Source organism: Silurus aristotelis (assembly GCF_946808225.1).
Source record: "Silurus aristotelis genome assembly, chromosome: 25".
Taxonomy (NCBI): Eukaryota; Metazoa; Chordata; class Actinopteri; order Siluriformes; family Siluridae; genus Silurus; species Silurus aristotelis.
Window position 1 is genome coordinate 14,986,275 of NC_139598.1, and position 15,422 is coordinate 15,001,696.

At 38.3% G+C, this 15,422-nt stretch overlaps 1 protein-coding gene across 3 annotated transcripts in view; it reads left to right on the forward strand.

The window, feature by feature from the left end:
• The first annotated feature begins 6,608 nt into the window (after positions 1-6,608).
• Positions 6,609-15,422, forward strand: part of ubr5 (ubiquitin protein ligase E3 component n-recognin 5) — a 40,500-nt gene continuing 31,686 nt past the window's right edge. For all 3 annotated transcript variants that reach the window (XM_083529453.1, XM_083529454.1, XM_083529455.1), the window contains exon 1: positions 6,609-6,877. In XM_083529453.1, coding sequence (XP_083385579.1) covers positions 6,816-6,877 — 62 coding nt within the window. In that variant the 5' untranslated portion in view covers positions 6,609-6,815. The remainder of the gene's footprint in view (positions 6,878-15,422) is intronic.

Sequence of the window (15,422 nt, forward strand, 5' to 3'; positions counted from 1 at the left end):
ATATATATATATATATATATATATATATATATAGTCTATATGTATTTTTTTGCAATGTACAAATTTTGGTACACATTGTACAAAGGTTGAAAAACACAGCCGTAAAACTTGTAACATATAACAACCAAAGGTCAACAGGACCATTTTAATTGTTTCCTCCGATCCAGGTATTTTTTGTGTCATTCTGTGCCGAAGCAATGTGGAATAGAAAATACAACAAAAGTCATTCGATTTAAATTCAATAAATACTTCAGAACACAAATTACTTCATCTGTTTTCCAAGGATTCTTTCTCTAATATTTGTCGATAGATTTCCAATGCTTAGGATCCATCTTTCATCCATCAGAAGGTTTGGGTGACCGATGCCAAACCAAGAAACTCATAGAACACCTACAAATATAAACAAAGTATAACAGAACATACTGACACAAAATATTATTACCTCAAGCACAATGAAGAACATTTTAGTTTGTCTGAAGTGATGTTTGTTAATCACAGGTCATTAGAAGATCTTCGTCTTTAAAGTATAATCCGACATGAACATGTCTGACATGTGCATTAGGGGAGAAATATTCCACCATGATCAAAACTAGTTCAAGCACTAACATGTGAGGTATGATTACCATTGTAGTATCAAATCATATTTGTATATTTGCAATATAGAATCACAACCAGTCATTCACGTTTGACTTTAAACTGAGAATTAGTTTCAATCTGGCAACCCTTAGCAGTACTCATGTACCTATTTGGCCTGCAGTCAGGCGTTGGGCTGGTCATCATTACATGCCATTTTGTAATGTGGTGTCAAGGAATACAGATTAGCCTTTTGTAACGCAAAATCTATGCGATTTTCCTTGTATTTTTAAAGCCCCGTAATGTTTTTTTTTATATATATAAACACAAATCCATACTAAACCAGTGTTATGCGTTTAATCCCAGTTTAATCCAGTATGTCAAGTATTTACAAAATAGATGGCAACATTTTCCTGCAATTCCCCATGTTTCAGTTGATTCCACTAAATGATGGACTAAATCCACTAAATCTACACTCATGTATTAGTTTTTTACGTTTGCCCTACTTTAACAATGAACAGACCAAACAAAAGAAAAGTCGACAGTGAGAGCAGAATCTTTTATAAGAATTGTATAATAAATTTGGCCCCTCTGTACTAAACCATGACCCTGAATGCAAATGTGCTTCAGTTAGCATTTACAAAGCAAGTTTGTTTTATCTGGAGGCCATTCGGGTTGTGTTCCTTGTCATTTTTGACAGAACCCTCAAACTGTTTTTAAATCTTCGTTTTTTGCTATGGAACCTTAAGTGTGACGCTAATCTGAATGTGCATTTTGCCCCCAAGATGTTTTGCACTGTAAGTATTATAGAAAATCAGAATAGTAAAAAGACCATATAGTTTACCAGTTAATAAATAAGGAATAACACACTACAGGAAGTGCTGTTATGGGAAAAAATAATCAATGACAGTGTGGTATAACCTCTACTAGTACCACCTACTGTACCATAAATATATATAAAATTATTCTTAGTAGACTATTCTCTTGATTTCATAGTGTTTCTTTCATGTGCGCTGCTCCTTGCGAGCTGGGAAGTGAAAATTCAGGTTGATGTTTCTATCCAATCAGAGTTCAAACATCACGTGTTGTAGGTGTCAAAGGTATCCGTCGTAAGCCCTTCGGGATTCGCACCTTTGGGTTCTTTTGGTGTAAACCCAGTGTTGCTTAGAGCTGTTGCTTTAACCAATCAGATTGCGATTTGCCACTGTGAGGCCCTCTAGAAGGCATCCAATAACGTCTGCATATTCACTTCCATTGATAAGACAGTCAGAGACAGCACTACTCAGACCAAATAGTCAAATCTCAAATGTAATAGATTTTTTTTTTTATTCCATAAGAAATTTATTTGGTCACAGATACACTCACAAGGACACTTACAAGACGGATTTTTTAAGAAAAACTGGACACCTTTTCATAAATTTTTTATACTTTTGCTTTTCTTTCCTGTAGATTTTACACAAAAACACTGTAATGCGCAGAAAACATGCACAGAAATGCTCAAAAACGCATGGAAACCTGGGTAAGTTTACCGGGTAAATATCGATGCTTCTGCTAAAGATGATGTATGCAGGCGGTTGTGGCTGCAGTGAAAGAAGACTTGTTGAATTGTGTTAATTGTGGTCCTTGCTTTAGTAATGCCATTCATTCAAGCTGTATGAGATACCGTTCCTGACATATTTTATACATCAGCAATCCGTCAACTATTGCAATTATTTGTATTTAATTTTTATCTCTTTATAGTTATATTTGTTAAGAAAGCAAGAAAGTTTTGCGGTTATAAGTGTACAAAAATGTTTTCCCTCACAACTCAAAACTCGAAGCTTTCACTCTTTTGGTAAATTTTTGTGTGTTTGAAAACATACTGACTCGTACAAAACACTGACACTTGAGTCTGTTTCAAACAATGTTAAACATCTTCCAACAGAAAGCTTTACAATTCCAAACAATTTAAGGTATTTATTTGTACATTTTGTGATTATTATTAATCATAAAGGTCCTGATTAGAACAAATTGTTACTATAGAAAATATGTGATATATTTGCAGATTGTTTTTCAACAAGAAAAAAATAAATTACGGTTCAGCTCTTTATTACTGGTGTAAAAATAATCATCAACCTCTGATTGTTTTTGACCATTCAAAAACACTGTGCTATAATTTCTTAACTCACTTACCTGATTAGTTACACACGCCAGATTAAAATATACTGAATTTAAACATGGTTTTTCACCTTGACAGGAATGTCCTCTTGATGTCCTTTCAAAGCTCTGATTGCAGAGTGTGTCCTTTGGAGGACGTAGTCATTATTACTCCAGAATCAATGCTCACACTTACCTGTGTGTGTGTGTGTGTGTGTGTGTGTGTGTGTGTGTGTGTGTGTGTGTGTGTGTGTGTGTGTGTGTGTGTGTATATGTGAGTGACTGGAAGAGAGGACACTGACATGGAGCCGTGGAAGCGCAGCACGTCACACTTGTCAAGGTCAAACTCACGTGTGAGGAGAGCTCAGAGACTGAACTGTAGACATGGTCAGGCACGTGGTCAGAATAGCACCAGATGCACAGCTCCCGATGTACACAGGATGTTTTTGGCACAGTGACTTATGAAGGTCGGTGCTCCCTGTGACTGTAACCTTCTTCTGGCATAGGTTGGCTTTTCGATATCACCTCATACTGTACTATTTAAAATCTCACTCTCAGCCCAAAGACAGTGGCTTCTTGTTTGTATTTTGGTTCCTCTTAAGTATTTAAGACATGCGATATCATGTCATTTCAAATGACATGCACAGAAATGCCCAAAAATGCATGGAAACCCAGGTCATTTTATAAGGTTAATATTGATGCTTCTGCTAGAGATGATATATGCAGGTTCCTCAACACATTTGTCTCAGGGCCACTCATTAGGAATTAAAATTTACAAACTTCTTTGTTGCAAGGTTTGCTGTTAAACATGTTCTTCAAATTTAACTGAATTGCCCAGTTAAGTCTTACTTACTTTGAGCACAGAATGAAAGACAATTCAAGCACCAGCTTTTGAGGCTCTGTGAAAGTGCTGCTTCTCATCAATGCTCATGTGTCCATCATGTTTTATTATGTTAATGGAACCACAGATGCTCCATGGACTGCATACATTTTCTACTAGCAATATTCATCATATTCTCTGAATTTACTAACAGGTTTAGGCAATTATGTGAATTTAGAGTGGCTGTTAGTCTATTTAACTGCATTTTACATTAATCACACACCTGCCACAGATGTCTTTTTTTTTTATGTCAAAACACACACACACACACACACACACACACACACACACACACACACACACACACACACACACACACACACGCATGCACGCACGCATGCACGCACGCACGCACGCACACACACATACACACACACACAACAAAGTTTCTGTAATTAAAAGCTCATTTTGTACCATTTTTTCTTTTTTCATCTTGCGATATCTAATTTGCATGGTTTCCATGTGAACACCATAATCTAGGTCTACGCCATCTAATTTGTATGTTATAATTCAAAACAAAAAATGCATCTTCCTGATGCTGATTTAATGATTTTACTGTCCAATAATCATTATGTAGTTTTACTTCACTCTATACATTCTGAAAAATCTACGCAAAATTATAGCTGTGTAAAATTGTAATTTTTTTATCATCTTTATATATATAATTTATAACTTTTGTACAGTTTTGTATTTACAAGAAAAACTTTTCAAGAAAAGCTGGACATCATGAGGAAAGTTCGGCCAAAACAGTTCAAAACAGATGTTAATCTTTTTCATAAAACATTTATACTTTTGTGTTTTCTTTTCTGCAGAGTTTGCACAAAAGCACACACTTTTTGCTTTCATTTCAAATCCCCACATGCACACAAATTTTTGTCCACAAAAAAAGGTCCCACGGTTAAAAGTGCATGTCAGAGCACAAACCAAGCCATGAAGTCCAATGAAATTGGAACCACCCGGACTCTTCCTAGAGCAGGTCGCCCAGCCTAAGCGATCAGGGAAGAAGGAAAGAACCTGGTGGTCACTCTAAAAGAGCTCCAGCGTTTCTCTGTGGAGGGAGGAGAACCTTTCAGAAGAACAACCATCTCTGCAGCACTTCACCAATCAGGCCTGTAAAGTAGAGTGGCCAGACAATAGCCACTACTCAGTAAAAGGCATATGACAGCCTGCCTAGATTTTGCCAAAAGGCACCTAAAAGGACTCCCAGACCATGAGAAACCAGGCACTGGCCAATACCATCAATACAGTGAAGCATGGTGGTGGCAGCATCATGCTGTGGGGATCTTTTCCAGCATCAGAAACTGGCAGACTAGTCAGGATCGAGGGAAAGATGAATGCAGCAATGTACAGAGACATCCTTGATAAATACCTGCTCCAAAGCGCTCTGGACCTAAGATTTGGGCGACGGTTCCTCTTCCATCAGGACAACGACCCTAAGAACACAGCCAAGATAACAAAGGAGTAGCTACAAGACAACTCAGTGAATGTCCTTGAGTGGACCAGCCAGAGCCCAGATTCAAAGATAAGACATGTGTAAATTTTTTCCATATTCAAGAAAAATCTTCTGTGTAGAAATGGGGTAATCTATTCTGTCCTTAGAGTTGATTATTTTCAAATAATACACACTCTGAATGTTTCATACTATTACAATGTTTAGCATAACAGCACACCATAGTTTTTATCTAAATATACTGGAGTTTAATTTAAAGCATGTCTTGTCATTCTTAATGAGAGGTTATTGCCAGAATGCTTTCTGATAGCATGCTTGGTATTGATTTTATAATAAAGATTTTCTTTTTATATAATGAAAGAGTTTCTAGGTACACATCTGTATCTGTGTAATACAGATGTACACTTTTTTTTTACATGTGCACACACACACACACACACACACACACACACATGTTCCATGTGAACACAAGGTACAATACAATTACAATATTAGGTGTATTAACAGCATGCTGTAGTTTTTATCCATTTATAGTTACAGTTATTGTTTTGATGACATTATTTATAGCATGGCTTACGAGAGGTTATTAGTCAAGTGAAGTAAAGTAGGCTTTTAATGTTATTCCAACCATATACAACGTTCATGAGTTGTCCGTATAAAAATAAATACTGTCCATGTAAATATTAAGTTCTAGCAGCAGATTTGCAAAACAGCAATTTGCGTGCAGAGTTTTTACCGTTGATGTGTTTGTGTGTGTGAGTCCAGTCACTTCATGTTGAGGAATCTGATCGCTTGTGGAAAGAAAATCTTACACAGTCTGGAACGTGAGGGCCCGAATGATTCTGTACCTTTTTTTCCTGATGGCGGAAAAGGGAAGAGTGTGTGTGAGAGGTGTGTGTATGGTCAGCCACAATCCCAGTAGCTATACGGATGCAGCGTGTGGTATAAAGGTCCATGATGGGGAGAAAAGAGACCTGATCTTCTCAGCCATCCTCACTATCTGCTGTAAGGTCCTGCGATCCGAAATGGTGCAATTCACAAAACCCATGCAGTGATCCGGCTTGCTCTGGATGCTCTTGCTTGTTCTTTTTGTAGAATGTTGTGAGGATGTTGTGCTTTTTGTAACATGCTTTGTAAACGTAATTAATAATAAATATAGATAATTAAAAATCTATAATTGTATATGCACGATAGTGTGACATTCGTACACAGAGACAAGAAAAGAGAGGAGGGAAGAGATAAAATGGTTGAACAAAACACCAAACACATCATGCATCGAATTTTGTTTTGTAGTTTTTAGGATTATTTCTATGATTTGCATTATAAAATCCAGACACATGGTTCACAAGTTTTTTTTTTCCTTCTTTCTTTCTTTTCATCCCTGCTTTATTATCTGGCACAATCCAATCCGGTGCCTTCTAATGAATTCAATATTTCAACCAATCAGCATTTATTTAGGGCGGGAAAAGAGAAAAGGATTGACCAATCAAAACGCAGATAAGCGCCAGGAGGCGTGGCATAGTCGGACCGGAAAAGCGTTGTGGGTGAAAAAAAAAAAAAAAAAAAAAAAAAAAAAAACCCGAAGCAGCCTTGAGTAGTCGGTGGAGTTTTAAGATGGCGGCTTATGGATTGTTATAGGAGCTTGTTGGAGGGGTTTTTTGGATTTTTGTTCAACGTTTAAACCACATCTGTAACGAAATAACGCAAGCCAATCGCTCAAAGAAACATCTAGAGACATTTCTGATCGATATTTGGGGGTAATTTCGGATTGAAATTATGACCTCCATCCACTTCGTCGTGCACCCGTTACCCGGGACTGAGGACCAGCTCAATGACAGGTAATTTCAAGTCGATAGCTTGTGTGGTGATCAATATAAATACTAATGTGAACTCGTTTTTCTAAGTGTTATTTAATATATTTTAAGTATTTATGACGGAATGTGTGTTTGTGGGGGTGAGTTTGGACTGGCGGGTGATGCTAAACACAGCTAGCAAAACGCGCAGCTTAGCGACGCTGACTGGAGTGATTGGACAATGCGGGTTGGGGGATGGGGACAAGAGGGGAAAAAAAGGTGTGCGAACCCGAAAAAACGAGTTTATACCTAATAATTAACGAGATTTAATCGCAGAATAGTGGTTTATTTGAGTAATTTGGATCCTCTCCGGGTGCTGAGGCGAATAATGAAGCAGGATAGTGGGGCAAAGAAAAATACAACGGCGGTGTTGGCGTGCGTGCTCATCGGCTAGTCGTGTCAGTAGCCTGAAAACTCGACATCGCTACATTTTTATATATTTTTTTAATCGACATGATATAAATTATTCGTCAGAATAATTAATCACTAGTGTTAAGTTTGTTCTACGTGGCTTGTTTTGATTTAACCCGAGCCTCGTTAACTAGCTTAGTTAGCAAAGGCGCAAACCCCAGACGTGCGTGTAATGGCCCTGAGGGGCACAAGTTTATATTTGGTTCACGCTTCCACAATTATACGTTCTTGTCTTTCTTTACATTTGTTGTTGTTGGGTTGTTGTTATTTGTTAATCTGTTATTTTTTTTTTTTTTAAGTCCAAAAAAAAATTGAATGACAGACGAACGGTCAGCGGTGGCGGGGGACACAGTGACGTCACGGCTCCTAATTGCATATGCATAAAACATTTGCATAATCAAAACTACATCATTGATCATATATATATATATATATATATATACTTTTTTTTTTATATCGTAATATAGTATATCGTAAAAGAGCAGCACGTTATGGGGAAACTCGTCAAGGATGGGGTGATGCAGGACGAGTTGAAAATCGGTCACACCAATTTTTTTTTTAATTTTTTTTATCCCGGCTACATCTGTAAGGGGGGGGGTGTCTTGAGTGTTAGAAAAATTACCTGACGTCCTCAAATTAGTGAGGTTTTCACAACTTTGGCACAAATTTAATGCAATGGAATAAAGAAACCCAACACACAGATACTGTAAATAGAATGTTACATTACCGTAAAATGGTAGTGCAGTACAACGTCTGGCATATAGGGTCTGGATGTGAGTGAACAGACAAGAAAAGAGGAGGTTTGTTCGTGTCTGTGAATGTTCCCAACTCGCATTGGGTGGCAATGACTTTTTTTTTCCCCATAGCGGTTTTGTTATGGGGCTGGGTTGCTATGCCCAACGCCCACTCTCTTCCTTTCACAGCTGGGCTTGGGACCATCCATGGCTGTAGTACTGCCCAAGAGTGGCGGACTGGAATGGCCAGGACTCGAAATCGTAACCCTCATAGCCAAAGTCTAATGCCTTAATAAATAGGCTATCGCCTCCCCCATACTGTAGTATAAAGTGGGACAAGGAGAAAAACATCAGTGTTCCTTTAGAACAATTTTCTAAACAGGTCACATTGTGATGTTTCGATCTCATATCGGTCACTTTTCTAAGCGCAATAAAACCTCGCAAGTCAGAGATTACCAAACTCAAACTGTGGGATGTCGGGAAAATTAGTCTTGGTGAGTTTCCGGAGGTCTGCCCTACTACGCTTGTGTTAAATGTGAGTCAACAGAGCGAAAAGTGTAGTGTGATTGCATCTGTAATATTGCCACTCTGAGAGTTAAAACTCTTATTAAATAGTGGTTAAACAATACAATGTTCTTTGGACATTCTGGACTTCAACCAGCACCCACACGAGTATGGGTTCTCTTTTTGAGTCTGCTTCTTGACAAGGTTTCTTCCTCATACGGTCTTAGGGAGTTTTTCTCACCACCATCACCACTGGCACATTCAAAAATGCAGGCATAAAATTGTAGGGACACATTTGTCATCAAAATTAATATTTGCCGGCTTTTTATTTTTACACGTGTGTGCCAGTGTGCGTTCCCAAAAGCGCAATACAACTGAAAAAATGAAGTATGCGCTGCACAATTTAATGGATTATAGTTTGCCTTTGCCTTGTGCACCATCTGAGAGAGAAGTTAGTTTCCATTCTCACTTATGATTCTCTCACCAGCTCCGATCTTTTTCTGTTGGCTGCGTTCGCTCTCTCCCTCCTCCCAAAAAACGCAGCTTGTCATTTTATAGGTAATTCAGACGCTCCCACCCCGATGACTTCTCCATGCTGATGATAAAACCATGACCGCTATGAAGCACTTGCAACCCAATCTCATTTAATAAATGGAAATAAACGGAAATTGTCACCATACCAATGCTCACATTCACGCTTTGCCTTGTTAAACGATGCAGATTTTAATCGGGATTTTCTTAGACCTGTATGGAAGATGTTCCACATTATTCAAGTCCCTTTGTTACTATAGAAGCTGTTACTATAGAGACAATACTGTAGTGGTCATTCATATGAACCTATAGTTTACGGTACAACCGTAATTTTAAAAGCTGTGCCGTTTCTCCGACATTAAAACCCTTCTGACCAATCCGATTCAAGCACCACGTTGTCCCAAAATAGCTTTTTACTTAAAATTCGAAAATGTAAATATGAAAATGTAATGCAATTAAAATGTGAGATTTGATAGTGATTTACCTTAAGAGATTTATTGAACATTTTCGCATCTTTTTTTCTATCCATTTATTACTTTAATCAGCATGTGACTTTGTAACCTCAATGGATATTTTTTTTCATGTATGTATTTCTATTACTAAAACAATATGCAGCCAGAGCTACTGTCAGACCTACCAAATCAGAATGGAGAACTCGGTAGTATCACAGTATCACACCGTTGTGGTCATGATACTAAAATGCACACAGCTCAACACACGTTCATTGTTACATTGCCTCATTATCCGTTCACATTTTGTTTTTTGAGTTAAAAATCTTTGCATGCAGATTTACAGCATGTGATGCACTCGACTTCAGCTCTGTACATTTATTGTATGAATGCTTTATTCAGGCTTCAATTAATTGGTTTGTTGATTCTTGAGTATCTGGGGGGAATCATATTCACACTTTGAGGAAAGACCTATGGGTTTGGCGTCTGTAAAATGTAGTGTCGAATTACACGCTTGCCGCGTCCCCCTCGCTGTTACATATCGGAGTCGGTGTATATGGTTCGAATGACATTTAGTTTTGCTTGGTGTTTTGGTATTGCACCTGGCAACCAAGGGGAGAGAAGAGCTTGGAGAAGCATCTGTGCTAAAAAAAAAAAAAAGCATACATTCTCACTGCTTTACGAATACAAACTCTGCAAACAAAAAGTCCCGGGCATGATATTTGAACTGATCTCTTGGACTAGAGTTGTTAAGGTGTTACTCTGTTTAATCAGACACGTGTCTGTTTTTCTTTTCTTTTTTCTTCTATAGTATATTTTATATTGAATTATGGCTGCCGAGTTTTTTTTTCTTTCCTCCAGTTACATTTGATTGTGAATATAGCACTCGACATCGCAACAGACTTTTATGGAAAATTCGTTCTCAAAGACTTCAAGATGAACCTTACATGGGGTCCTGGTAAAATGGTAATTTTCGGTTTGGCCGGTAATTTAATTCCTGTCCATATCGGGCACGTCAGTGTTTTCTCAGGCCTCCTTTGAGAATACTGCAGGCAGCACGACCTACTGGTTTTGTCCAGACTCAGCAGTCGTCTGATTAGTTTTTTGTTCTGTCTGGATGCCCATCTGCGAGGCAGATGTTCCCCAGTTGTATTTAGTCTTGCAGCAAATGTTTTCAGATATTAACCTGTGAAACAAAGCGAATCCTGCTCATATATTTTGTGAGTGTTTTGAGTTTTTTTTATTGTGGCTTGAACATTGGTTTACTTATACATTGCGTTAAACTTGGTGCCTCTTTGTTTGCTTGGATGTCACATTGTGAATGGATCGTGATCACATGACATACACAAACGTTCGAGTTTGTATTAGAAATAAATTCAGTCCGAATAGGGACTTTTATTGTTAAATTTTTTTTTTAATTTGCATCAATCCGTGGCCTTTTTTTTTTTTCCAAATACGCTTCCTCCAGCTTATTGTGTTTTATGTTGATTTGAGTATCTAGACCAGCTCAGGAGTGCAACACCCTGTCAAAAATAATCCACGAGTTCACGAGTGTGTACTTCTATAAGTCAGCGAGCGTTGTCGAGTCATGTGACTGTTCAGTGAGCTTGAGGTCTAATCGTTGTAAAGATCCGATTTAAATGATGATCGTTGGCTCATACGGAAGAACGTCAGCGTTTTACCAATTTTCAGGTTTCATTTGTTCATGCCAGAACTATTTATTTTGCCCCCAGACACCAACTTTCATTCTCCTAAATATAAACTCATCCTTAAAACGCGAAGGGAAATAATTGTTCAGTCAGTGTGTAATTGCGTTTGGCAAGCCGACTACTCTTCCAGACGGTTGCGAGGTGGGGCGGTGGAGATTTTCTCTCTCGCCGGTGTCACAGGAAACTCTGTGCTTTCCAGCATTCACGCTCATCTGTGAGCTTCGGTGTGACATCCGTACGTTGAGCTCAGACACGAACCGCCGCGAGTCGATTCACTGCGCGGGACTGGACAGCTGTTGAGGCTGAGTTTTGGGTCCGATGCCAGCTACTGATTGAGCGTGTAATTCTCAGGCGACTTGCCGCAGAGAAAGGTTTGCAAAGTGAGCTTTTCATCTCTTCTCGCAACTCAGATAATTTGCAGAACTTTTTGTACAAATAACGTGTAAAGCGGGGCCTGAAAAGGTGGAAGCGATTCGCCATCATTTCCCAATTCCTATCAGCAGGTTGTCTGTTGTCTAAATGCTATTGTGGCTACGTTACTTCGCTTTTAGTAAAACATTTCCATAGCGAATAAATCATTTCTTCTTAACGAGATACTTTTGAAGATCCCACAACACACACTTCAATGCCTGTACTAATCTTTTATAATGCAAAGTGTTAGTTTACATCTCCCAGTACAAGAAGATTGTGATCCCAGAGATTTAATCCCGGTTTTTGTAACCAGGATCAAAATATGAGGCATTATGGGATCATGGGCAACTTTTGTTTACCGTAGTTTTACATTTATTTTCTTGCTTTTGGGCTATGCAGATGACATATTTCATAAGACTGGACGAGCACAGATGACTCAAATTATACTAGAGTAGTTTGCATATAAATCTTGGCCGGTGGAAAAAAATCGAATTACAAACATCAAAGACAAGATTATGATCCATTTCTATAATGTGTTTATCAAAAACAAGTCATCCAAGTTGTCGTAGCAGCACAAACTAAACATTGCATTTCCATTGAGTCCTAATGAAAGAAGCAGCATATATTACTTGTAAATATTTCTAAGAAGGGAATTAAAAATGAAGAACAACAAAGTGGTGATCAGTGATTGGCCTTTGTGAGCAGCTTAAACTTCTTAAAGCATCAACAAATCTAGCTTCAAGTTGCAATAGCAGAGCCACACACTAATTTCACATGCGGTTCATTAAACCTCACTTAACCAGATTGGAATCTGATGAACAATTTGTCAGAACCTTTCCACTAATATAACCGTTATGCCTTAATGCATTAATGTGCAGCTAATGACTTAAGTATCATCAGCCAGCTTTTTCAGATTTCTGACCGAACAGAAACACTAGTAGAGTATAAAACACCATGCAGACAACAGGAGTAAAATTAAAATCAAAGTTTTTACTCTTTCTGTCCAATCGGTACCAATCCGAGGCACGTTGGTGTGGAACCCTGCTCTAATCCATCCACCATGCCAGTTTACTTATTCCGACATACGTAGTTGAGTAGTTTACTTTACAAATTGTGTTCCTAGTAGCTTTTTGTTGCTCACGTTTTACTTTGTGCCCACCAGCACATTGATGTTTGTGTCGGGTATCAATAGACATCACCCTCTGGCTGATAGGAAATGGATGGAACAGTTTTCCTTCTCAACTTCCTCGTTTAAGTTTACATTCATAACTTGTTACTGATAATCCTGAAAGTTACCAAAAGAGAGAGTACATTATTCCAAACCATTTTTTGAATTTCACGGTTTTCTGTCTTTCTGCCTGCCTGCCTGTCTTTCTTTCTATTTTTCTTTTGTTTGTCTGTCTTTGTTCCTTTTACCTGCTAGTCTGTCTCTCAGTTCAAATGTCTTTTTGTCTGTTTAAAACAATTTGTAAACCAACAAAAACCCAAACAGTAGTGTGTATGTGTTTGACTCCTTGTATTGTGTGTGTGTGTGTGTGTGTGTGTGTGTGTGTGTGTGTGTGTGTGTGTGTCTAATCGTCTCCTTGTATATTGTGTGTCTGAACATCTCAATCTATTGTGTGGGTATCTGATCTTGATCTAGTGTGGGTATCTGATCTTGATCTAGTGTGTGTATCTGATCTTGTATTGTGTGGGTGTCTGATCTTGATCTATTGTGTGTATCTGATCTTGTATTGTGTGTATCTGGTTGTCTCCTTGTATTGTGTGTGTGAGTGTCTGATCGTCTCTTTGTATTTTGTGTGTGTATCTGATCGTCTCCTTGTATAATGTGTATTTGATCGACTCCTTGTATATTGTATTTGATCATCTCCTTGTATAGTGTGTGTGTGTGTGTGTGTGTGTGTGTGTGTGTGTCTGATCCTCTCGATTTATTGTGTGACCGTCTACGTGTATAGTTTGTGTATCTGATCATTTCGATCTATTGTGTGTATCTAATCATCTCTTTGTATAGTTTATCTAATTGTGTATGTGATCGTCTCCTCATATAGGTGTGTGTGTGTGTGTGTGTCTGTCTGATCTTCTCGGGTTGTAATGAATGTAGTCTGTGTGCTTGTATTTGTCTTTTGGTCAATTTAGGTGCGTTCCAGTTCACCTCTGTTTAATAGAACATGATCAGTTGCATAAAATTGTTTATCATTCATGTTTAAAGACATCAAACGAATCAAATTTAATGGGTGGCACTATGTGAAATACCGTAATCACTGTAAATGCTTATACAAGTTTAATAATGAGGAGAATAATTGTTCCACAGTCTGATATTGTTTGGATTTCATTCTGCAGCATATTTTGTGCAAAAAGTATTTAGAGCAAGAGCCAGCAGTGGTCTCAGTTTGTACTTAACAGCACGGTTACTACTGTGAAATCTTATGTTATCCTATAATAAAGTGAGCCTTTCCTTATACATGAGCTGTGCAGAGCATCCCAGAACTACACACATTGTTCTTTTGGAGCATACACACTACACACACTGCCGCACGTTGGTTCTTTCAATCGCTCGGATCTTAGTGACTGATCTTTTTCCTTTAGAGCTGCATTGTTGGCGGAGCTCGTTCAGGTCCTCCAAGGCTTAATCAGAGGTGTTAGTGCTCTAGTTTGACCCGTTTCCAAGGAGACTCTTTGCGCTGTGGGTTTTAAGGAAGACTGGGGGAGGTTGTTCCTCCCGTGTGGGGGGGGGAGACTATGCCAAGCACTGGGTATTAAACTCTCAGGTTAAACGAGGTGCTCGTGAGGGAATACCGGTTCAGGTTTCTGCCAAATGGTTGATCTGACCAGCGAGAGATTTTGTTTTTTTCTGAAATATAACTCTGTGGAGAATATACAAGGAAACCTGAGGACAGATTTAACATCTCGGGTGTCACGTGCAATCTGCTCATTCGAATAATGCATTTTCAGTGATCTGGCCACATTAAGAAATCGCATGTTGATTCATAAAAAACAGATCTAACCAGTGATCTTTTTACATTTAAAGTCAAATCTCTCCAAAAGCTGATTTCAAGCAGGGAAAGTGTGTGTGTGTGTGTGTGTGTGTGTGTGTGTGGCTAGAATTATATCAGCTCCTAGAGTTTAGGCTGTCCTCATACTGAGCAACCTTGGGCCGTTAACCTTGATGATAGGAAACACTAATGTGGTCCGAATGTACAGCCTAAATATAAAGGATTATTTTCCTGTGGTGCAAATGATTCAGGAAGCTACCATTTTCAACATTAAGATTAATTTACAGCAAAAAAAAAAAGGGGGGGGGGGCTCATTGAAAACCCGAAGTAATTTTGTTTCTACATTTTGGTATTTGGAGTCATTACTTTTACACTTCATGCAGGTTTTCTCCACCCAGGGTTTCTTGAAGTAAAAAAAAAAAAAAAAAAAAATTTGTAGGTCTTCAAGTCTTGCTGTTCTAGGTCTTAATTTTAAACAGGTTCTTAAACTTAATTATCTGATGTCTACGTAATACTACCATTAATACGCATTGAAATGCTCCCTTTGGCGCTCCAGAATGTTTTTTTGTTTCCGTGGTGTTGTTCGTTCGTTCAATTGCTAGTCCAAATATAAATCGCTGCTTATGACTACAAATGAGACCAACGTGCAGCAGCCAATAAGTTTTCTAGGATTGGCGCGATTCTCTCTAAAACAGATTTTATTATTTCAGCTATGGGGAAAGTGTCTACCCTATATTGTCAACATACCATTTGAGATTTCACGAACACCCAGTGGAATCATGTTACTC